This window comes from Mytilus galloprovincialis, chromosome 6 (assembly GCF_965363235.1).
Source record: "Mytilus galloprovincialis chromosome 6, xbMytGall1.hap1.1, whole genome shotgun sequence".
NCBI lineage: Eukaryota > Metazoa > Mollusca > Bivalvia > Mytilida > Mytilidae > Mytilus > Mytilus galloprovincialis.
The window spans coordinates 93959185-93986289 of NC_134843.1; the positions used below are offsets into that span (position 1 = coordinate 93959185).

Sequence of the window (27105 nt, forward strand, 5' to 3'; positions counted from 1 at the left end):
AACCTAAATTTATGTGATATTATCAAGATGCTTGATTTCTTGATTGACAATATATTTGTTACGTTTTCAACAGACTGTCGGCATTCCAATGGGAACAAACTCTGCCCCTCTACTTGCCGACTTGTTTCTTTATTATTATGAGGCTGACTTCATGCAGGAACTTCTTAGGAAGAAAGATAAGAAGTTAGCAATATCCTTTAACTCTACTGTTTGCTATATAGATGATGTTCTTTCACTAAATAATTCAAAATTTGGTGACTATGTGGAACGCATCTATCCAATCGAGCTAGAGATAAAGGATACTACAGATACAGTTAAGTCGGCCTCATATCTTGACTTACATCTAGAAATTGACAATGAGGGTCGGTTGAAAACAAAACTTTACGACAAAAGAGATGATTTCAGCTTTCCAATTGTGAACTTTCCATTTCTAAGTACAGTGAAACTTCTCAAAACCGGCCGCCCGTCGGACCACGGGATTCGGCCGGTTTTCAGGGGTGGCCGGTTTGTTGAATTTGAAATTAACAAGAGTTACTTCCCTTCAATATTTGTGCATTTGTTTTTTTTTACCATGTATTGTACCTCAATCATAAAGTTTGTTTTGTTGTGTAAATTTAGCTTTGTATTCTAAATTGATTATGAAATAAATATTAAAACATCATTTGTATTTTTATTATTTTTTATTTTGCAGGAATAACAAATAAAATGCAACTATATAGCAAAACAGTTTTAATATCAATATATTATGTTATTGACCTCAGTTGACATACATTCATCATTGGTACCATACGATGATTATACTAATTATATGTATTAAGCATTACTGAAGTTGTAAACACTAAACGACCATATTTATTAACGATTAATTTTGAAAGATCAAAGTAAAAGAATTCTGTAATTTGCCTAAAAATTAATTATTTAAAATGATCAAATAAAGTAGCCAAGCTAAAACATTTAATGAAAATTAATTATCATCATTCACTAGTGTGGGTGAAGATCATAATCTCTCAACCGATAATTTATTCGGGTATTGATTTGACATTGACAGGTAAACACTACTCAGTGGCCATGCAGGTGTCTAATTGACCGCATTAACTTGTTTGTTTATATAACAGTATTATATATGAACTAATGATTACAAATGACAAGGCCGGTCTTATGAGGTGATATTTTATTGATTTTGATTACACAAATATACAAATATCGGCCGGTATCCGGTTTAAAGGGGTGGCCGGTTTTATAAGGTTACCTGACCATTTATTTACATACACGCCGGCCGGGACTTGTTATTTTGGCCGGTATGAAGGGAGAACCGGTATTAAGAGGGACCGGTTTAGAGAAGTTTCACTGTAGCAACATTCCAGCAGCACCTGCATACGGGGTATATATCTCCCAATTGATACGATATTCCCGTGCTTGCATTTCCTATCATGATTTTCTTGATAGAGGGTTGCTGCTCACAAGGAAGCTATTAAACCAAGAGTTCCAAATGATGAAGTTGAAATCATCCCTTCGTAAATTTTATGGACGCCATTTTATGGACGCCATCATGAGTTGGTTGACTGTTATGGAATAACCGTTTCACAAATGATATCGAATATGTTCCTTACGTCGTAACTACAATCCCCTTCCCTTTCATGAATGTGACCTACCGAATTAGATTATTTACCGGATTTGTTATCACATAAGCAACACGACGGGTGCCGCATGTGGAGCAGGATCTGCTTACCCTTCCGGAGCACCTGAGATCACCCCTTGTTTTTTGGTGGGGTTCGTGTTGTTTATTCTTTAGTTTTCTATGTTGTGTCGTGTGTGCTGTTGTTTGTTTGTCTTTTTCATTTTTAGCCATGGCGTTGTCAGTTTGTTTTAGATTTATGAGTTTGACTGTTCCTTTGGTATCTTTCGTCCCTCTTTTATATGAAATTTGTATTTTGTGGAATGCTGAAAATCTACTTGAATTAGTATCTCTTATATTACAATAGAACAAAATGTCTTAATTTTTATATAACCTTGCTATTGTCTGTACAGTATGTAGATACAATGTAATAATACTTTATTTGTGTAATTTATTTCCAGCTCTTCACATCGCAGCTTTACATGGCCAGGCACATTTAATAGATGTTCTTATTCAACATGGTGCTATAGTCAATGCAAGTGACTACCTAGGACTAACACCTCTTCACCTTGCTTGTCAAAAAGGCTTTCAGAATATAATTGTTAGTATAATCAGCTTGCTCTTTAATCCATGTTTTGAAAATGTTTAATCTTATACTGTTGCTTATCTCTATTCTTCTCTGCAGGGGAAAAAAACCCACAAAAACAGAGACAACCATACATGTACAGGGAAGAACAGTTACAAATATTTTTGATAATGGAAATGTTTGCACCATGAAAATTTATAAGAATACAAAATTATATGACAAAAAGTTATGTACAGTACCAGACATGAGAGACCTACTAGTATTTAAGACTTTTATGCATATAATACTTTTACAGAAGACCGTGCAAGGGCTGTATAGCCTGTCAAAGTCTTTAACAACTTCCATCATCTAACTTTTATAGAAATCTAGTGATGATCAGGAAATAATGATTTCTATTGTGCTCTTTTTTCTTGATATAGCGTTCAGATGTAGGTTAAGAAAATAGGAATAAAAATTGTTGGAAAAGACCTTGAGGGTTTTAAAATTTAAAGTAGGGTTATAAAACTGAGATTCATAATTGAACCAATCAAATTACTGTGGATTCATTATTATTCATTGGATACCAATTTTCGTGGATTTCGTGGGCACAGTCAAACCACGAAATTAAATATTGAACGAATGATAATTTTTCTATAGGTTTGTATGCAGACATCAGCAAAACCACGAAATTAAATATCCACGAATATGCAAGTTTTTCTTAATCCACGAAAATTGGTACCCACGAAAATAAATGAATCCACAGTACTGAATCTAGTTTAAGACACAAATATGACTACTGAGTAAAGTTTTCTGATCGAGAACCTAGATCTGAAGTTTTCTGATCGAGAACCTAGATCTGAAGTTTTCTGATCGAGAACCTAGATCTGAATCTTATGTTGTTAAAAAAATTAGTATAAACATATTCATTATTGATACACATTTATTGTTTGACTTTTTCAGTTATTACTGCTCCACTTTAAAGTTGATGTTATGTTGACAGACGGAGTTGGGAACACACCACTGCATCTGTGTGTTGATAATGGCCATGAAGATGTTAGTACATGTATTCATACCTTTTCCTGGTTTTTTTTTATACTTTAAATTACTAGCTATAGTAGGGCATGCTTAGCAAAACAACAACTTGGACTGAAATGGAGGTCAATGATTGTTTCATTTTGATATTCATTTGGGTTTCTTTAAACATTTAAGTTATACAAATTATTTTTCAGCAACTTTTTTTCAGAATAGATTTATTGAACTAATGTCCCTATAGAATTGATGGAGGAAACTATATTTCTGCATATGATGTGTCCAATAATAGAGTAAATCACACTGTTTTTTTTTAATTTTTAGGTCTAGCTTGAAAAAGCTCTTAATAAAATTGGAATAGAAATGACCACTTGTAAGACAAATTCTTCAAATTTTAAGTATGAAAATATTTTAATGTTTTTTTTAAATCTGTACTTTCAGTGTGTGAAAGGTTTAGTATTTTCTGATGTATCTAGAATAAAGTTAGATATTAATGCACAGAATGAGAGAGGAGATACACCGCTCCATTTTGCAGCAAAATGGGGATATGGTAAGTTATGAAATGGGTATTATTAATAAAATATTTTGATACAACAAATTTTGATATCCATTACAATTCCTTTACATTTTATGTATTATCATAACTTCTAGAGCTATAAACACAGATGGAGTCAAGTTCTCAATAGTAATTAGTACAATCAAAGTACTTCCAATTGGTTTTTTTTATGCAATGCTCCAAGCTTTCCATTTTGAATTACATGATGCAAATTGAATATGTGTTTGGTAGGAAAAGTGAAAAAGAAAAGAAACTTTTTTTTAGTTATGAAGGGAAAATGGTAAATTTACTTTCTAGTCAATGTAAAAAACGGAAAAATAACTAGATGTTTTTTCCCCACATTTTCACACATACATGTATATAAAGATTTCTTAATGCTTCATATGATTTTCTCCCCAGTACTTCCAACTGATGTTCCTTCTCTTTTAAATGATGTATCAATAATTGTATAAGTTTTTATGAGCTTAACCCATGCAACAGAACTGCCCAATAAATCCTTATGGTATCATTTGTCAGTAAAATGAGTGTTACAAGAATAATGTAAATAATTTCTTGATAAATTACATTTCACAGCTTGTTCAATTTACTGTAAATTCAGAAATTATTGCTAGGATTTTATTAATGCGAGAAATGCAACTCGGTGGGTATCTCAATAATAAAATTTTGCAATCTCATATTTGATACAAATGTCTATAGGCAGATTTCCTGAAATCACAAAATTTAATCTTGCAATTTTATGCCCCACCTACGATAGTAGAGGGGCATTATGTTTTCTGGTCTGTGCCTCTGTCCGTCCGTCCGTTGGTCCGTTCGTCTGTCCGTGCGTCCATTCGCTTCAGGTTAAAGTTTTCATTCAAGGTAGTTTTTGATGAAGTTGAAGCCCAATCAACTTGAAACTTAGTACACATGTTCCCCATGACATGATCTTTCTAATTTTAATGCCAAATTATAGTTTTGACTCCAATTTCATGGTCCACTGAACATAGAAAATGATAGTGCGAAGTTCAGGTTAAAGTTTTTGGTCAAGGTAGTTTTTGATGAAGTTTAACTTACATCAACTTGAAACTTAGTACACATGTTCCCCATGATATGATCTTTCTAATTTTAATGCCAAATTATAGTTTTGACTCCAATTTCATGGTCCACTGAACATAGAAAATGATAGTACGAAGTTCAGGTTAAAGTTTTTGGTCAAGGTAGTTTTTGATGAAGTTAAAGTTACATCAACTTGAAACTTAGTACACATGTTCCCTATGATATGATCTTTCCAATTTTAATTCCAAATTAAAGTTTTGACCCCAATTTCACGATCCACTGAACATAGAAAATGAAAGTGCGAGTTTCAGATTAAAGTTTTTGGTCAAGGAAGTTTTTGATGAAATAGAAGTCCAATCAACATAAAACTTAGTACACATGTTTCCTATGGTATGATCTTTCTAATTTTAATGCCAAATTAGGTTTTTTAACCCAATTTCACGGTCCATTGAACATGGAAAAAGAAAGTGCAAGTGGGGCATCCATGTACTTTGGACACATTCTTGTTGTTAATTTCTCAAAAATTGCAATAATAAATGCATGTAATAATTTCTGAATTTACATTAATACAACAATGAAAAATACTTACAAATATTTAATTATATTCTTTGTTTGAAGCAAAACACAATTATTAGTTTATTTCCAATTTTCTATTCAGGTACAATTGTGAACTCATTACTAGAGAATGGGGCTGATGTAACTATAAAGAATAGAAAGAAACAGACAGCGTTAAGTCTGGCTCAGAACAAAAACGTTGTACAAATATTTACTGACTTTGCAAATAATCCAAAGATAGACATGTCTAGATCATATTCACAAGTGAGTGTAAATTCAAATCATATTGTTTATTGTGGCATCTTATTATTTCCATATCTTGAAAATGACTATTATATGCTTTGATTAATTTGCAATAAATGAATACTTTCTTATGTATTTTATGATTAAAATTCGAATAACTGTAGATTTTTTAAAGGTAAAGAAAAGCGTACAATGACTTTATGAATACGAAAGACAGGAGGTTTAAGGTGGTACATAACACTACAGAAGATAACTCTGTAAAAATCAGACTTAATTTCATACTTTTGTTAAAAAAATATTAAGGTTCTCAATGATCAAAATTAAATATTTGTCAAATTGCTATTATTAAAAAATGTCTATTATTCCTCAATTGACGTTCACATTTACATTTTTACTACAGTCAGATTTAGACCACAGTTATGTTAAAGTAGTAAAACATGACCATGAGATCAAGGGCCGTACAGAATCAGTATCTTTACCTAATACACCTATGGTGGAATCTCTGGATCTGATGGAAGAGAAACAAATAGCATTGTTATACAAGGCTATCGAAGATAATGATATTCCCTTGGTTAGTAAAAAAAATTCTTGTGTTAAAACTATGATGATAACCTAAAACTATATTTAAACTGTAAATTATAATCTTTAAGTTGTTTTAGAAGATGAATTGTAGGTAATTCGATTGTGTACACTAAAGTTAATATAACATTATATCATTATTTAGATATCCATTGTTTAGGACATTTTTTCAACCACTGATGTTTTAGTGTCAGCTGTTGAAAATATAACTCCAAATGCTAAAGGTTGCACTTTGTAAATACAGCTGTTTCTCAAACCATGTCTCATTAATTTTGTTTACGTACTGGTTCCCAGTTATGATCTCTTTGTTTCATCTGGTAGAGACATAACTTGGGGTTGTTACCCGTAAATATACATATGTATAGTGGTCAAATTGAAATCTGTTGAAAACCTTAAGTCAAGGTAGGGGTAGTACAGAATTTAAGTGTAAGTTTAAACTCTTAGAAGTAAGGGGCTTATAAACAATCAACATATGCCACACAGCTCTATATTTTGACCTTTGAAAAAAATAGTAGTGCATATGAACTTTCCATTCTAGGATATATTTTCTTTTCAAAACTTGATATTAAAATTGGTAGTTTTAGACGTAAAAGAAGTTCTATATTTACAGAAATGCAATCTTTAGAACGTAAAACTGTCAATTTGAAGTGATGTTTGCATTAAACTATTGTAGTATTGACAAATTTGATTCAATGAATTTAAATGAATAACAATTCTTAAAGAGAATTTTTGAATGCTTTTTAAAATGAACCGGCTTGTTTTTAAGGTACAGTTTCACTTGGGATGGACCAGTTTGGACAGTGAAGAAACTGAACCTATCTCACCAAACTCACTGGAAATGTGCCATCCTTTGTGTCAATGTAAAAAATGTTCTCAAGTTCAAAAGGTCAGTTTATGGATATTGAAAAATTACCTCAATAATCAAAACTTTAGAATTGCTTGTAAAAGTGATATGCCATTAGCACAAATGTGTTGAGAGAAGGGTCAAAACAGTAGAATTTTTCAAAGCTATATAGTACCAATTTTATTTATCATTCTTAAAGATAGCTTTTGACAGATAACAGTAACTAATCAATTTATTAAGCTAGTTCACTAGAAATAGGTTTAATCATTGAAAGTTAATTATAATGGTAATTAAAATAATTAGTGATTGAACATTCAGAAAAATTGGCTATTATATCATACAATTTCTCATAGTTGTTAGCTAATTATAATATGTATAAACTTTATACACTAAAATGTCAGAGTTTAGATTTCACTCATTCAACTCATTAACATAAATTTCTAAAAAAATTGTCAGGTTTATAATTTTCTTTGTAGATCTCAGGTATTGGTAAGAATGGTCTCCATGTTAGGATCAAAGATAAGAAAGGATATACACCTCTACACAGAGCTGTTCTTGCTAACAGTTTACAGCTAGTCCATTTATTTGTAACCAAAGGTGCCAAGATTAACGATGTTACTTCCAAGTCTATTACACCGCTGCATTTAGCTTGTTACCAAGGCTTTACTGACGTAAGTATAATTATCATATATTCGTGCTGACATAGATATCAGTCATGATTGCACAAATTTTTAAAAATATCAAACCACCCACAGAACTGTCACGAAACAGGTGACAGAAGTTCATAATATAAGTTCAAAGTGGCAAATATCTTCTGTAATATTATTTCCATTGGAACTGAACAAATATTACAGTACTTGTTCCTAACTAGAATAAAGGTTATAGAATATTTGTTCCATCAGGAACAGAGAATATTTGTTCCAACAGGAACAAATATTATGACATTGTTTGTAACAAAGTTTACAGGGGAACTTCTGTTAGGTGGAACAAATATACGTTGACAGAACAACATTTGTTTTAAGTATTAAATGAATTGTATATGAAATTGATTTTTTCGATATCACACACTGCATCAAACCCTTACCAATGTAATCCCCCAATGAAAGGTTTATTCTCTATTACACCACTACAATAAGCTTGTGACAAGATAAGTATGATGACTTGTTTCGAAGCTGAGACATTTTCACATATGTGGTTAAATTTTTGGGGATTTTTTGTTTACACACAATTTTTGTGTTTCCTCAATTAGAGGCGTATTAGGGATATTGACCCATATTGAAATTCATAGTTCTGATTTTCCAAATATTCTTGTGTCATCTTCTTTGGTATGACTTTCTGAATAAATCTGTGTTTTTTTGTTCATTTCTGAAAAAAAATAAAGTTGTTTCAGCACTATAAGACAATGGCCCTTTTATCGCTATATTCATTAATTCTGAATACAATGTGTAGGTATAATTGATTTCTTCTAGTATACCTTCACAAGTCACAATATGAATAAAACATATGATTTTAAACTTCAATTACAAAATACAGACCCTGTTTAAGCATTTAATAAAATTTTCATTTGTTTAATAGTACATTTTGAGTGAGAAATTATGCAAAATGTAGATTTCATAAAAAACACACCAAAATATTGAATTTCTTTTACCGGCAGAAATCGGGTATATTCAACTATAGAAACCCCTCTAAACAGCTGTGTTGTTAGATTCATCATATAATTAAAGCGTAATGAAGTGCAAATTGTCTAAACATGTCCTTTTACATAATCCTATTTGGAGAAAAGTTTTTTTTAAATGTTATTTCAGTGAAACCCTTTTCCAGTAAGAAATGTAAAGTTTTAAAGTTTTTTTAACCTCTAATTTGCCCTCTCGGGTTAAACTGGAATGATACATCTGAAACTGAAATAAGACAAAAAATTGACTCAGGTTGTGTTATCATAACTGTATCATTGAGATAAAAAAAAATCAAATTCTTAAAAGTTTTATCACTAAAAGGGAATTGCTTCTCCCTCATGGTTTCACAGTCTTAATTTTAACATTTTTAATAAGTAACAGTCAGTAGTAGCTTAATAGTTGAATTGGTGAAAAAGTTTGACCCTCCCCCTTTTTCTGTGAGAAAAGAAACTATTTTGTGATTTATTATTGTGCAATAATATGTAAAAAACATGCTTTTCTTCAATATGTTTGTCTGTTTATTTGGATATTTTAGTGACAAGGTGCTAATTATTGGTCAAATAATGGTTTAAAACACATGTGTCCAATTATACTCATACAAAGTGTTATTTCCCTTGATTATCAGCTATTCCTTAACATGTGTGTAGTGACTGGAACAATAATGACACAACAATGTCTTTACTTTGTTATATCCATTTACAGTTTAACAATATTAAATGTTTCCATTAGAAGACTTAATAGTTAGCATGGTTAGTGCCTTTTTCAAATCAATAACAGTTGATTTTGGGAGGTCTCGGGTAAACATAGATTTTATTGTGCCTAAAAGAAATGCTCCAACCCTGTGCCAGTAATACATTTCAAAAGTGAAAATTAATGCTGATCTTTATAAATAATCCTAATCTAGAAACAGCTATGATAACTTGGAGTTTATTAAAGACAACTAACTTTCATTTTCACAATTTTCTCTGGTGTATACGAGGCAATCATTCATCGATCAGTCTTGACAACTTCTTTAATTCATCTTTCATCTTGGGGCAATATGCACAATTGTTTTTACATAGGTGGTAATGGTAACATTTTCTTCTCTAGCTCAGTCCATATAGTAAACTTGGATATGTACGATGGCTTGTTTCGAAGCTGAGACATTTTCACATATATGGTTAAATTTTTGGGGTACGAAGTGTGATTCATTTTTCCGTAAATAAGCATACCCCGAAAAACCCTTCAATGATGCAGCTCCTTATGGTAAAAAATCTCTTTTTTCACACAATAATTTTTTTTGAAAATTTATTCTTTGAATACATTTATTAATTCCATAGTTTTTTATATATTTATTCTATGGTCCTTTACTTTCCAGATCAACACAAATGGTTAAGCTCAGTCACTTGTTAGAATTGAAACATGTCCAATATCACTGCACAGAGATTTTTTGTTTACACCCAACTGTTCCTCAATTGGAGGTGCATTAGGGATATTGACCCATATCTAAAATAGCGATAAACAGTTATCATTGGTCATGTACCATACTGGCTCAAGCGAGAAAATCAATCTTGTTGAGATGATCAAAGAAAATATAAAAAATAATTGTTGGTGAAAACTGATATTGTTAGAACAGATTTTGCATCATTATAAAAAAAATTATGCCGAAGAGATGGGGTTAGAAGTAACTGTCTATCTTTTTCTAAACATTGTATATTTTTTTAAAGTGTAGTCTTGCATATAAAATGAATGTTTAGATGATTCTGTTTTATTAGAAACTTTGTTTAATATTTTGTTTAACTTTCAGATAGCCAACTATCTAGTTGGAAATGGAGCTTATGTGAATGTTAAAGACAGCATGCTAGACACACCAATCCATCTCTGTTGTTACAAGGGCTTTATTGATATAATAGATATGTTAATTCAGGTAATAATCTTATCTACAGCATGCTGGGCACACCAATCCATCTCTGTTGTTACAAGGGCTTTATTGATATAATAGATATGTTAATTCAGGTAAAAATCTTATCTACATCATTTTTTTACTCCATCTCTGTTGTTACAAGGGCTTCATTGATATAATAGATATGTTAATTCAGGTAATAATCTTATCTACAGCATGCTGGGCACACCAATCCATCTCTGTTGTTACAAGGGCTTTATTGATATAATAAATATGTTAATTCAGGTTATACTCTTATCTACAGCATGCTGGGCACACCAATCCATCTCTGTTGTTACAAGGGCTTTATTGATATAATAGATATGTTTATTCAGGTAATAATCTTATCTACAGCATGCTAGACACACCAATCCATCTCTGTTGTTACAAGGGCTTTATTGATATAATAGATATGTTAATTCAGGTTATACTCTTATCTACAGCATGCTGGGCACACCACTCCATCTCTGTTGTTACAAGGGCTTTATTGATATAATAGATATGTTAATTCAGGTAAAAATCTTATCTACAGCATGCTGGGCACACCAATCCATCTCTGTTGTTACAAGGGCTTTATTGATATAATAGATATGTTAATTCAGGTAAAAATCTTATCTACATCATTTTTTTACTCCATCTCTGTTGTTACAAGGGCTTCATTGATATAATAGATATGTTAATTCAGGTAATAATCTTATCTACAGCATGCTGGGCACACCAATCCATCTCTGTTGTTACAAGGGCTTTATTGATATAATAGATATGTTAATTCAGGTAAAAATCTTATCTACATCATTTTTTTACTCCATCTCTGTTGTTACAAGGGCTTCATTGATATAATAGATATGTTAATTCAGGTTATACTCTTATCTACAGCATGCTGGGCACACCAATCCATCTCTGTTGTTACAAGGGCTTTATTGATATAATAGATATGTTTATTCAGGTAATAATCTTATCTACAGCATGCTAGACACACCAATCCATCTCTGTTGTTACAAGGGCTTTATTGATATAATAGATATGTTAATTCAGGTTATACTCTTATCTACAGCATGCTGGGCACACCACTCCATCTCTGTTGTGACAAGGGCTTTATTGATATAATAGATATGTTAATTCAGGTAAAAATCTTATCTACAGCATGCTGGGCACACCAATCCATCTCTGTTGTTACAAGGGCTTTATTGATATAATAGATATGTTAATTCAGGTAAAAATCTTATCTACATCATTTTTTTACTCCATCTCTGTTGTTACAAGGGCTTTATTGATATAATAGATATGTTAATTCAGGTAATAATCTTATCTACAGCATGCTGGGCACACCAATCCATCTCTGTTGTTACAAGGGCTTTATTGATATAAGAGATATGTTAAGTCAGGTAATAATCTTATCTACAGCATGCTGGGCACACCAATCCATCTCTGTTGTTACAAGGGCTTTATTGATATAATAGATATGTTAATTCAGGTAATAATCTTATCTACAGCATGCTGGGCACACCACTTCATCTCTGTTGTTACAAGGGCTTTATTGATATAATAGATATGTTAATTCAGGTAATAATCTTATCTACAGCATGCTGGACACACCAATCCATCTCTGTTGTTACAAGGGCTTTATTGATATAATAGATATGTTAATTCGGGTAAAAATCTTATCTACATCATGCTGGGCACACCACTCCATCTTCGTTGTTACAAGGGCTTTATTGATATAATAGATATGTTAATTCAGGTAAAAATCTTATCTACATCATTTTTTTACTCCATCTCTGTTGTTACAAGGGCTTTATTGATATAATAGATATGTTAATTCAGGTAATAATCTTATCTACAGCATGCTAGACACACCAATCCATCTCTGTTGTTACAAGGGCTTTATTGATATAATAGATATGTTTATTCAGGTAATAATCTTATCTACAGCATGCTGGGCACACCAATCCATCTCTGTTGTTACAAGGGCTTTATTGATATAATAGATATGTTAATTCAGGTAAAAATCTTATCTACATCATTTTTTTACTCCATCTCTGTTGTTACAAGGGCTTCATTGATATAATAGATATGTTAATTCAGGTAATAATCTTATCTACAGCATGCTGGGCACACCAATCCATCTCTGTTGTTACAAGGGCTTTATTGATATAATAAATATGTTAATTCAGGTTATACTCTTATCTACAGCATGCTGGGCACACCAATCCATCTCTGTTGTTACAAGGGCTTTATTGATATAATAGATATGTTTATTCAGGTAATAATCTTATCTACAGCATGCTAGACACACCAATCCATCTCTGTTGTTACAAGGGCTTTATTGATATAATAGATATGTTAATTCAGGTTATACTCTTATCTACAGCATGCTAGACACACCACTCCATCTCTGTTGTTACAAGGGCTTTATTGATATAATAGATATGTTAATTCAGGTAAAAATCTTATCTACAGCATGCTGGGCACACCAATCCATCTCTGTTGTTACAAGGGCTTTATTGATATAATAGATATGTTAATTCAGGTAAAAATCTTATCTACATCATTTTTTTACTCCATCTCTGTTGTTACAAGGGCTTCATTGATATAATAGATATGTTAATTCAGATAATAATCTTATCTACAGCATGCTGGGCACACCAATCCATCTCTGTTGTTACAAGGGCTTTATTGATATAATAGATATGTTAATTCAGGTAAAAATCTTATCTACATCATTTTTTTACTCCATCTCTGTTGTTACAAGGGCTTTATTGATATAATAGATATGTTAATTCAGGTTATACTCTTATCTACAGCATGCTGGGCACACCAATCCATCTCTGTTGTTACAAGGGCTTTATTGATATAATAGATATGTTTATTCAGGTAATAATCTTATCTACAGCATGCTAGACACACCAATCCATCTCTGTTGTTACAAGGGCTTTATTGATATAATAGATATGTTAATTCAGGTTATACTCTTATCTACAGCATGCTGGGCACACCACTCCATCTCTGTTGTTACAAGGGCTTTATTGATATAATAAATATGTTAATTCAGGTAAAAATCTTATCTACAGCATGCTGGGCACACCAATCCATCTCTGTTGTTACAAGGGCTTTATTGATATAATAGATATGTTAATTCAGGTAAAAATCTTATCTACATCATTTTTTTACTCCATCTCTGTTGTTACAAGGGCTTCATTGATATAATAGATATGTTAATTCAGGTAATAATCTTATCTACAGCATGCTGGGCACACCAATCCATCTCTGTTGTTACAAGGGCTTTATTGATATAATAGATATGTTAAGTCAGGTAATAATCTTATCTACAGCATGCTGGGCACACCAATCCATCTCTGTTGTTACAAGGGCTTTATTGATATAATAGATATGTTAATTCAGGTAATAATCTTATCTACAGCATGCTGGGCACACCACTCCATCTCTGTTGTTACAAGGGCTTTATTGATATAATAGATATGTTAATTCAGGTAATAATCTTATCTACAGCATGCTGGACACACCAATCCATCTCTGTTGTTACAAGGGCTTTATTGATATAATAGATATGTTAATTCAGGTAAAAATCTTATCTACATCATGCTGGGCACACCACTCCATCTCTGTTGTTACAAGGGCTTTATTGATATAATAGATATGTTAATTCAGGTAAAAATCTTATCTACATCATTTTTTTACTCCATCTCTGTTGTTACAAGGGCTTTATTGATATAATAGATATGTTAATTCAGGTAATAATCTTATCTACAGCATGCTAGACACACCAATCCATCTCTGTTGTTACAAGGGCTTTATTGATATAATAGATATGTTTATTCAGGTAAAAATCTTATCTACATCATTTTTTTACTCCATCTCTGTTGTTACAAGGGCTTCATTGATATAATAGATATGTTAATTCAGGTAAAAATCTTATCTACATCATTTTTTTACTCCATCTCTGTTGTTACAAGGGCTTCATTGATATAATAGATATGTTAATTCAGGTAATAATCTTATCTACAGCATGCTGGGCACACCAATCCATCTCTGTTGTTACAAGGGCTTTATTGATATAATAGATATGTTAAGTCAGGTAATAATCTTATCTACAGCATGCTGGGCACACCAATCCATCTCTGTTGTTACAAGGGCTTTATTGATATAATAGATATGTTAATTCAGGTAATAATCTTATCTACAGCATGCTGGGCACACCACTCCATCTCTGTTGTTACAAGGGCTTTATTGATATAATAGATATGTTAATTCAGGTAATAATCTTATCTACAGCATGCTGGACACACCAATCCATCTCTGTTGTTACAAGGGCTTTATTGATATAATAGATATGTTAATTCAGGTAAAAATCTTATCTACATCATGCTGGGCACACCACTCCATCTCTGTTGTTACAAGGGCTTTATTGATATAATAGATATGTTAATTCAGGTAAAAATCTTATCTACATCATTTTTTTACTCCATCTCTGTTGTTACAAGGGCTTTATTGATATAATAGATATGTTAATTCAGGTAATAATCTTATCTACAGCATGCTAGACACACCAATCCATCTCTGTTGTTACAAGGGCTTTATTGATATAATAGATATGTTTATTCAGGTAAAAATCTTATCTACATCATTTTTTTACTCCATCTCTGTTGTTACAAGGGCTTCATTGATATAATAGATATGTTAATTCAGGTAAAAATCTTATCTACATCATTTTTTTACTCCATCTCTGTTGTTACAAGGGCTTCATTGATATAATAGATATGTTAATTCAGGTAATAATCTTATCTACAGCATGCTGGGCACACCAATCCATCTCTGTTGTTACAAGGGCTTTATTGATATAATAGATATGTTAAGTCAGGTAATAATCTTATCTACAGCATGCTGGGCACACCAATCCATCTCTGTTGTTACAAGGGCTTTATTGATATAATAGATATGTTAATTCAGGTAATAATCTTATCTACAGCATGCTGGGCACACCACTCCATCTCTGTTGTTACAAGGGCTTTATTGATATAATAGATATGTTAATTCAGGTAATAATCTTATCTACAGCATGCTGGACACACCAATCCATCTCTGTTGTTACAAGGGCTTTATTGATATAATAGATATGTTAATTCAGGTAAAAATCTTATCTACATCATGCTGGGCACACCACTCCATCTTCGTTGTTACAAGGGCTTTATTGATATAATAGATATGTTAATTCAGGTAAAAATCTTATCTACATCATTTTTTTACTCCATCTCTGTTGTTACAAGGGCTTTATTGATATAATAGATAATAGATATGTTAATTCAGGTAATAATCTTATCTACAGCATGCTAGACACACCAATCCTTCTCTGTTGTTACAAGGGCTTTATTGATATAATAGATATGTTTATTCAGGTAAAAATCTTATCTACATCATTTTTTTACTCCATCTCTGTTGTTACAAGGGCTTCATTGATATAATAGATATGTTAATTCAGGTAATAATCTTATCTACAGCATGCTAGACACACCAATCCATCTCTGTTGTTACAAGGGCTTTATTGATATAATAGATATGTTAATTCAGGTAATAATCTTATCTACAACATGCTGGGCACACCACTCCATCTTTGTTGTTACAAGTGCTTTATTGATATAATTGATATTTTAATTCAGGTAAAAATCTTATCAGTAATACTTATCTACAGCAATTCTCAACATAACCTTCTATCTTTATTGTCTAAAAAAAGTGTTTAAACTTTGACGAAAAGATTAAATATAGTCAATATAAGATACAATAAAAACCATCTCAATGTAAACCAACTTTCTTTCCAGTGTCCAATTCTATCTTTATGTCATATGTTTTTCTTCTTCAAAATCTCAGGTGTAGATACTGAATTCATTAGAAAGAACTCAAATAAACCTTAGCCCAAGTCACCCTAAACAAGCTGTTTTTGTTAAAGTACCATTTCAATAATTTAGAATATGTTAAAATTTCTAATCATAAAATTATATTAGTATTAAGGTAGTTAGGGGTGTCTTCCTCCATCTTGGATTTGGAAATACAAGAAAACAAGGTCTAGATCTGTAATAAAATGTGCAAATTTTTAGAGTAGTAGATGATTCAGGTGTATGAACTTTCATTTCAATATAGAAAATGACATGTTTTATCATATTCATGGTTGTATTTTACAAAATACAAAAAACTTTTGTTTGATTAAATTTTTTCCAACTTTGCCACTTAAGGGGAGGCAACTCAAATGCAAGGGCAGATGATTCAGATTAAGGTAATTTTACAATAGAATGTGTTAGGAATTTACCTATTTTAAACTGTAGCAAGAAAACAGGTTCGGTGACCCCATCTTTTCTTTTTCTTAACCGAAAGCATACTATTAAAGCTATCTTCTCATATCTTATCTCAAAATTCAATGGTGTAGTTTACGCTTTATTGCAGAAAATTGAGTTTTCCATGCATAAAAGAGGGACAAAAGATACCAGAGGGACAGTCAAACTTATAAATCGAAAAATAAACTAACAACGCCATGGCTTAAAATGAAAAACAAACAGACAAACAAAAGTAATCTATACAAAATCTGTCAATTTTGCACAGTGTGTAGCGTGAAAATAAGCCCTGTGACCCATTCTTTTTATGCCCCACCTATAATAGTAGAGGGGCATTATGTTTTCTGGTCTGTGGCTCCGTTCGTCCGTCTGTCCGTCCGTCCGTCTGTGGTTCCGTTCGTCCGTCCAGGTTAAAGTTTTTGGTCAAGGTAGTTTTTACGTGTTTATATATCTCAACTTGTACGATTCGCTCGTGTATGTAACAATGTTTTAGATTTTAACGAGAGAAATTTATGTATTACTGAAAAATTATTACACCAGGGTTTTCGATATCACAAACTAGTCAAAACATTTACTAAATTTTATCATCGGTATAAAGACATCATTCGTAAATATAGTTCAACATGCAGACTTCTAATACGTTCAGGTATTTCACATCCAATTTTTTATGGAAATATTCTTTATAAAGCACAAAGGTGTCAGTATTCACCTCAGAAACTTACAAAACCTTTGAATAGACTTATTAAGAAGGGATATAATTACGATACTGTTGTCAAGTCATTAAATATTGCATATTTTGGCGTTAATATTGAGTCACTGATAAAGTCTTTGCATCGAAACTAAACACATTTATTCTAAAAACAGTTGTTGGCATGACACGGGTTATGTTCTTCTCATATATGTTATGATGGTATGATACTAAACCCCTAACGGGAAGGATTGTGCCTGATGTTCATATGATGAAATCATAATCTTTCAGTCAGTTTAATTGAAGTCTGGAGCTGGCATGTCAGTTAACTGCTAGTAGTCTGTTGTTATTTATGTATTATTGTCATTTTGTTTATTTTCTTTGGTTACATCTTCTGACATCAGACTCGGACTTCTCTTGAACTGAATTTTAATGTGCGTATTGTTAAACGTTTACTTTTCTACATTGGTTAGAGGTATAGGGGGAGGGTTGAGATCTCACAAACATGTTTAACCCCGCCACATTTTTGCGCCTGTCCCAAGTCAGGAGCCTCTGGCCTTTGTTAGTCTTGTATTATTTTAATTTTAGTTTCTTGTGTACAATTTGGAAATTAGTATGGCGTTCATTATCACTGGACTAGTATATATTTGTTCAGGGGCCAGCTGAAGGACGCCTCCGGGTGCGGGAATTTCTCGCTACATTGAAGACCTGTTGGTGACCCTCTGCTGTTGTTTTTTATTTGGTCGGGTTGTTGTCTCTTTGACACATTCCCCATTTCCATTCTCAATTTTATTTGATGAAGCTGAAGTCCAATCAACTTGCAACTTAGTACACTTGTTGCTTATGAGATGATCTTTCTAATTTTTAAGCCAAATTAGACTTTTGACCCCAATTTCACAGTCCACTGAACATAGAATATGAAAGTGGGAGTTTCAGGTTAAAGTTTTTGGTCAAGGTAGTTTTTGATGAAGCTGAAGTCCAATCAACTTGAAACTTAGTACACTTGTTGCTTATGATATGATCTTTCTAATTTTAATGCCAAATTAGATAATTACCCAATTTCACGGTCCATGGAACATGGAAAAGGATAGTGCGAGTGGGGCATCCATGTACTTTGGACACATTCTTGTTATTATTTAAAAAAAAAAAGCATTACGGTATATAAACTACATTTTGGCAAATTATTAAAAAATTCTATGGATTAAAATTTAGACACCCCATCTACCTGAAATTGACAATTGCAGGAATTGTATGATTTGTAGTGTAAGTTTTTTTTACGTGGTTAATGGCAAAAATACCTGATATTTCTTTTTAAAATATTTGGAACAGGTTAGTTAAAAATAAAAATGTTATTAGATATAAGAAGATGTGGTAAGAGTGCCAAATGAGAAAACTCTCTGTCCAAGTCACCATTTGTAATTGTAAACCATATAAATTTATTTTATGATTTGCTGGAATCAACAATGCTCACCCAAAACAGCTTAAATTAATTTACATCAGATTTGCATGCGGATGTTTTTATTCAACAAGATTTTTAAATTGAAGAAATTTAAATGTTTTGAGCAGTTGCATGGAAATAGTCTGATAATTTTATTTTTTTCAATATAGAACCATGTAATGATAAATCCAGCCAATAAACAAGGTGACCTACCCCTGCATATAGCTGTGAAAACACAGAACATAGACACAGTCAGGAAACTGTTAAAGGCTGGAGCTTATGTTAATACCAGAAATAAAGATGGTGGAATTCCTATATTTTATGCCAAGGTAAGAATAGTAAGAACCAATTGTTCAAATATTAGCTTTAGAAAATAAAATTAAGAATTCATACCTTTCCTTGATTTGAAAAACAATAAGGCCTCAGAAATATTTAAACTTTGATGCTGAGGGTATGATAAGAATGTAAGATGTTCCCCCTTTTAATCTATATTATTGAATTAGAATCATCATGCCTTTGTGTCTTATAGGTACCATGCATAGTCACATTTGTCATACTTGCTTATTATTATTTCATTGGATTTTGGGAGGAAAACAAAAATACAGGATCTTGATATTGTTATATTGTTTCCATCAATGGACAGACTTTTAAGTCATAGACAAGACTTCTGTTTAAGCGAGTTCAAAATTACACATAATTTTCATAGGTACTTGGGGACAGGACGATCATTTTTGCTGTTTCTGTATGCTGTGGATTCATTATTATTCGTTCCATACCAATTTTCGTTGATTCCATGATAACCCAGTAATCACGAATTCTAATGTCAAACAAATTGCAAATTTTCTATAGGACTATATGCAGACTTTGATTAATCAGGCTTTTTACATGTTAACATGGTAATAAGTTTGTGAAAATGTTCTTAAATTATGAACATTGTTTGTTATATCCCTTAGTAATTACTTTATCTAAAGAAGTAAATACAGAAATAGTTGCTGTGTTAAAAAAAAATATAATTGCATTATTTGTGATGGAACAGATTTTACAAAAAAAGTACCTTGCATTTAAGATTTTTATACATGAAACATAATTTGTATGCATTATCTATTGAAATCCCAATAATTAGACTTTCATGTCTGTCCATTCTTCGGAAATTGTAATAATAAATTCATTCAAAAACCAATGCACTTTTACTGGGACATAGAAATTTAGGAGTCTAAACATCTGTCCTGTTTTCCAGTCTTTTATGCCAAGCTTACATTTCTTGAAAGATCTTTTTGAAATTTGAATACAATGTTCATGTCAGCAATGTGTCACACTATTTTGAACATCAGTGCTGATCAAACATATATTTACAGGAGGAAACGTAATTTGAATGAGAAGTTACATTGTCCACACTCTCACACCTTCTTTGCTTGATAAATCTATGACTTTTATATACGTTAAAAGGTTTATATCAGCAAGCTATCTAACAAGTTTAACATCATATTTACTGGAAATATGGCCTTAGAATATGTCTATTTCATGGAATGGTGTAAATGAATAGTACAAACATTCCATAAAATCAGAGAGAAATCAATTGTGTTGGTCAGTAACTTAAAAAAAAATAACAAAAGAAATAAAAACAATTAGAGTTATTGCCCTTAAACAGATAACAGGTGGACAGTGGAACAATTTTATTCACAATGTAAAAAGGAAGCAAGTGTTACTCATGCATAGTGATTGTCCACTTGGTTTTTTCTCACCTCTTTTTATTGTTAAATGTCGATAAAAGTATTGCAAAAACCAGCTTAATACACAAGCTTTACTTCAGATTGATATAAGTTCTGTCCTAAAAAACCTAAAAAAAACCCAGTAACAGTAAGATATTACAAATGACAACAATTAAAATATTTCTTGACTTGGGAACTGCAAATGTACATCTGGGAGAGTTGAATTAGTTTCGGAAATCTTATCCTTCTTCTCTTGATCTGAATTTTATGATATAACAAAAATCGTAATCAACATTCTCTTATGTTTCCAAATCACTTGCATGCATCATGATACAAAACAGTTGTACAAAAAATGTGTTATTCTGATTGGCTTATTTAGGATCATGAAATGATATTGCTAAATTTTCATAAGTTATTCCTTAGGTCATTGATGACTTTCAAAGATCAAAATGATGTTCATTTCCTGTCAGTTAACAAAGATATGTGATTTCATCCCTATGTGATGAAACACTTGCACTGTTCACCAAAAAATCTTATTTTGGTTAAATTTTGTTACATTCTAATGTGATTAAAAGTTTAAAATATCTGATGATAAAGTTTGAAGCTAAAAAGGCAATATAACTTCATACATGTTCTTGTATGCCATAAACATTAGTTCAACCTACCAAAGGCTTGTTAATTACTATAGTGAAATAGAATAACTTATTATCCAATTCTCACTTGGAATACCTCAGGAATAGATTACCTTAGCTGTAGTTGGCAAAACTGTTAGGAATTTTTTGTCCTCAATGCATATCAACTTCGAACTTTATTTGGCCTTTTTAACATATTTTTTTACTTGAGCGTCATTGATGAGTCTTTTGTAGATGAAACGCACGTTTGGCTTAAAATACAAAATTTTAATCCTGGTATCTATGATGAGTTTATTGTTATGGAATCTATACATATCATATTGAATCAAACAAAATTGGGGTCCATTTACTCGTTTATAATTTAATTATTAAAATCAATTGAAAAGTGCATCTTTTCAAAATATTTTACTAACTGTATACTACTATGCCCTTAAAGTACTTTACATGAAATCATGCCATCCTATTTGTTAACTCTGTTTGTTTATATATTTTGGTTAAATTTCAAGACAAAATACAATTGATCATTTGCATGAGGATTGTCTAACTGTTTGGTTATAAACTTTAAGTTTATAACATAGTACATGTCATAGAATAATAACAATTACTGAGTTATCTTGACTAGTAATTGTCAGTTTTGAGAAGAATGCTTCCTTACCAGTCCCAGATGATGAATTTGACATTACCAGTCTCAGATGATGCATTTGACATTATAAAGGCTTACATTTTGATTAAGATAATGGATTCCTTCATGAACTTTTAATTTCATTAAATTAACTTTGATTTGAAATGAGGATCTTTATTATTCTTTAATGAGGTTTTGACAGCTGATATCTTCTAAGTTTTGAATGCAGCATTTCAAAGTAGACTTACTGTAAATCGCCACTGTCTCAAATGTGCAATTATTTGTGACAGAATTAGATTCTCCTAATAGATGTTGAGAATTTACAACCACACTTGTATTATATAGAAATTTGTGATCCCGCATACAGGCATCTATATTCTTAATGGTATAAAATGTAGGTAAATTGTAAAATCAGTCTAATACCTATATTCCCTTAAACAAAACCTTTGAACCTTTCAAGGAATTATTATAGAAAAGTTGTTTTAGGCGAAATTATGTGTAGTGTGAACCAAAAAAAATGTATTTTTGATATAATTAACAGCTTACACTTGCAAGATAAAGCCAAGAGATTTTTGAAATACTTGATTTAAAGAAATATTTTTATATTATATTGTTGAATTCAAAGTGTCACAGTTTCATACATAACATAGTTCAAAGCCAATTCCAATGCATTTTTTGTATAAATACAGAGTGTTTATACTATTTCAGTTGTGCCAAAAAAATAATAATACACACGAACCAAAAAGAGATCCTAATGTTATAGAGTTTCCTGGAAGTATAAATTCTTACTGTTCAGTAAAGTTGCCAAAGTTGAATCAATTAGTGTTCCAAAGAAGGTCTGAGAAATAAATCAAGCATCTTTAAATTTATCCGAAAGTCAGGCCATCTTTCTAACCTTAAATTTAATTCTCATAAGACCTCCATGCTGATATTTCTCCCTTTTCTATTTTTTGCAGCTGTTCTGGCCATGTTACAACTTGTCCATTCTAGTTCATTCCTTTCTCTCTCTATTGTTTTTCATTATTTAGTTGTTTGCCTCTCTCTAGTGCTCTTTTTAGCTCACCTGGCCGGAAGGGCCAAGTGAGCTTTTCCGATCACTTGGCGTCCGGCGTCCGTCGTCGTCGTCGTCCGGCGTCGTTAACTTTTACAAAAATCTTCTCCTCTGAAACTACTGGGCCAAATTAAACCAAACTTGGCCACAATCATCATTGGGGTATCTAGTTTAAAAAATGTGTGGCGTGACCCAGTCAACCAACCAAGATGGCCACCATGGCTAAAAATAGAACATAGGGGTAAAATGTAGTTTTTGACTTATAACTCAAAAACCAAAGCATTTAGAGCAAATCTGACGGGGTAAACTTGTTTATCAGGTCAAGATCTTTCTGCCCTCAAATTTTCAGATGAATCCGACTTCCGTTGTTGGTTTGCTGCCCCTGAATTGGTAATTTTAGGGAATTTTTGCTGTTTTTGGTTATTATCTTGAATTTTATTATAGATAGAGATAAACTGTAAACAGCAATAATGTTCAGCAAAGTTAGATTTACAAATAAGTCAACATGACCAAAATGGTCAGTTGACCCCTTTAGGAGTTATTGCCCTTTATAATCAATTTTTAACCATTTTTCGTAAATCTTAGAAATCTTTTACAAAAATCTTCTCCTCTGAAACTACTGAGCCAAATTAATCCAAACTTGGCCACAATCATCTTTGGGGTATCTAGTTTAAAAAATGTGTGGCGTGACCCAGCCAACCACCAAAATGGCCGCCACGACTAAAAATAGAACATAGGGGTAAAATGCAGTTTTTGGTTTATAACTCAAAAACCAAAGCATTTAGAGCAAATCTGACATGGGTTAAAAGTGTTTATCAGGTCAAGATCTATCTGCTCTGATATGTTCACATGGATCGGACAACCCGTTGTTAGGTTACTGCCCTGAATTGGTAATTTTAAGGAAATTTTGCTGTTTTTTGTTATTATCTTGAATATTATTATAGAAAGAGATAAACTGTAAACAGCAATAATGTTCAGCAAAAACAGATCTACAAATAAGTTTCATGACCAAAATAATCAATTGACCTCTTAAGGAGTTATTGCCCTTTATAGTTAATTTTTAGCATTTTTCATAAATTTTGGTAAATTTTTAGAAAATATTTTCCACTGTTATTACTGGGCCAAGTTCATTATAGATAGAGATAATTGTAGCAACAAGAATGTTCAGTAAAGTAAGATCTACAAACACATCACCATCACCAAAACACAATTATGTCATGAATTTATCTGTGTCCATTGTTTAATATGCACATAGACCAAGGTGAGCGACACAGGCTCTTGAGAGCCTCTAGTTTTCTTTACCCATTGTGCTACATACAATAAAGGCAACAGTAGTATACTGCTGTTCAAAATTCATAAATCGATAGAGAAAAAAACAAATCTGGGTTACAAACAAAAACTGAGGGAAACGTATCAAATATAAGAGAACTACGACACAACAGAAACACAACACCGAAATGTAACACACATAGAAACTAACTATAATGTAACAATGGCAATTTTCCTGACTTGGTACAATATGTGTCCTATCAGCTGTGTCCACATTCTCTTTCTGATTTTACAACTGACGTTTCAGGTACTTAGTAATAGCAAATTCATTTACTGTTGTGTTTGATGTTTTACTTTGCCATCTTATTTTTAGGATCTTTCTTGAGCTTTTGTATTGTACAGTAGTAAGTTTCTTTTCTTTAAGGTTTTCCATGTTTCACATCCATACAGTAGTACAGGTCTAATAAATGAGTTAAACAGGTGTATATCAGTTTTTTTGGCAGTTCCACTTGCATACCATATATTTCTTGCTTTCTGTATTCTGTTCTTGATGTGGCTACTTCCTCCTCCTTGTTTCTCTATGACTTCTCTCAGGTATGTGAACTTTTAGCTCTTTACTCTTTGTATGCTTGGATCTCAGAATTTTACATGTGTTTAACCATCTTAAGACACCTAAATTGGTGTCGTAAACATTAAGTACACAATAATCAATCAATCAGTCCATTAAAAGTACAAATTTTCATCATGGAATTATATGCTTTGCCATATTTGTTTTACTAATAAGATAAACTAGCCTTTTATTCTTTGCTAATGCCACCATGAAATAAATTTCAAAACTGTGACCTAGTAATTTTTAGCTTTCTCCTGTTTGTTTGATTTCCCAGAGTGAGAACCCTTAGGATCGACAACTGTCTGACATTTTCTAAAAAAAAATCTTCAGCAAACTTATTCGTATCTGATAAACAGAAGGTTGATTGATAAATGACAGAATATTTCTGTAGGCCAATTTCAACTTAATTTATTGTGTTATTACCATGCTGAAATGTCACAATGTAATTAAGTTACAGTTTGTTTATGGCTTCATTTGAAATGTAAATCTCATTTTAATTCACTTTCCTACGTAATTTGATTTTACAAAACACTAAGTATAGTGAGTGATCTTGTTCTTGAGGATAACTCGGTCAAGAAACTTAAGTTTTAACCAAAGAGTATTGTATGTCATATAATTTTGTGAAGGAATTCAATGTTTGCTGTACCATGTTTCTCTTAAACACACTTTATGACAAAGAACTGAAAAATGAGATTGTTTGCAGTATTCTTCGAGATGATTTGCTATGTATTGGTGTATTGTCAATGCAAATTTGCTCAATTATAAAGTTGACATTATGGCCCAAACTTTCAATTGCTTTAAGTTTAAATAGTCTGACAAGAGATCAGAAAAACTATGCCAATACAGACATGTAGGTTTTCATAATTTCAAAAAGTTTGGTTGGTTATGGTTTACAAGAAATCATTCATAACGAATATGGCATTTTTCCACCTGCCCAATTTACCCCAAACACTTACTTGATTTAGACTGATCATTGTTATTGAAATTCTTTTCAATTGGATAAATTTATTTTCACCAGTTGAAATTTTTCCTGTGATTAATATAAATATATATATATATATATATATGTGTCAAAAGTTTTGACACGATACATACTAAAATTTTTCTCAAAACATGAAATTTTATTATTTGTTTGTTATTTTACATTTATGTCTCATCAGAAACCCTAATTTTGAATTGCAGGCAACAGTTATGAGGCATCCAAAATTATATTTGATTTGCTTTTTAATTCAACATGCACATGCTTCTCTAGAAAATATCACAACAATGCAAAGAAAATCATAAGAAAAGCTTAATTTTATTTGTAATTTCATTGTAGTATAAGCATGCTACTATAAGAATAAAACACTATAGGTTAAGTATTAAATAAGTAGGAATTGAAAGTACAATAAAAATGTAGCTTTTGAATAAAACATGATAGCTTTTAGAAATATTATAAGATATAATGAAATCAACATTGTACTGAGGAAACATCTTATGTCACTTAACCTTATCCAATATTTATTAGTTCCATTACATTTATTTTGCTCTTACTAAGAAATGAAATGGAACCTATTGTAAGAAAATTGATTAGAACAAAATATGTTGTTTGTATTGTTAAGGGATTGATTTTTCGTGATATTCTATTTTTACAAAAATGGTGTTTATTGTATGTCAATGTATATCAATTTTTTGTTTACTGATATAGTTATTACTTTTAGGGATATACATTGTACATTCTTTAATGTTTTATTTACTGCCATATTAATTCACTATGACCATATCTTCTTTTATCAATTTTATGTTTCATATACCAACTTTGCACAAAGAGAAATCCACAAAACAAATTGCATCCAAATGTATTAACACGATTATTGGTAATTAATAAAGAAAGATATTTACTTCAGATATTAACCCAAAAGTTCATGAAAAGGTTAATGCTGAATACATACAAAAGTAACTAAATGACCAAGGCATGACTGCCAATAAATAAAATAACCACATCATGACTATTAGAAAGTAATTATGTTAAGAAAATTATTTCCTGAAGATATATAAATGTTCCATTTGATCTCCACAGTTCTTTGTTGAAGTATTCATATCATCTCCTGCTAAAATGATCTTCACTGAAAATATAAATATTAGAAATTC

At 31.5% G+C, this 27105-nt stretch overlaps 1 protein-coding gene across 3 annotated transcripts in view; it reads left to right on the top strand.

Moving 5' to 3' along the window:
• The window catches only part of LOC143080762 (ankyrin repeat domain-containing protein 27-like), a 94302-nt gene that overhangs the window by 18230 nt on the left and 48967 nt on the right, over positions 1-27105 (top strand). For 2 of the 3 annotated variants that reach the window (XM_076256785.1, XM_076256783.1), the window contains exons 16-24: positions 2077-2216; positions 3141-3233; positions 3651-3759; positions 5459-5619; positions 5999-6169; positions 6944-7063; positions 7498-7692; positions 10481-10600; positions 19253-19411. In XM_076256785.1, coding sequence (XP_076112900.1) covers positions 2077-2216; positions 3141-3233; positions 3651-3759; positions 5459-5619; positions 5999-6169; positions 6944-7063; positions 7498-7692; positions 10481-10600; positions 19253-19411 — 1268 coding nt within the window. The remainder of the gene's footprint in view (positions 1-2076; positions 2217-3140; positions 3234-3650; positions 3760-5458; positions 5620-5998; positions 6170-6943; positions 7064-7497; positions 7693-10480; positions 10601-19252; positions 19412-27105) is intronic. The other variant, XM_076256784.1, reaches the window with a different exon arrangement.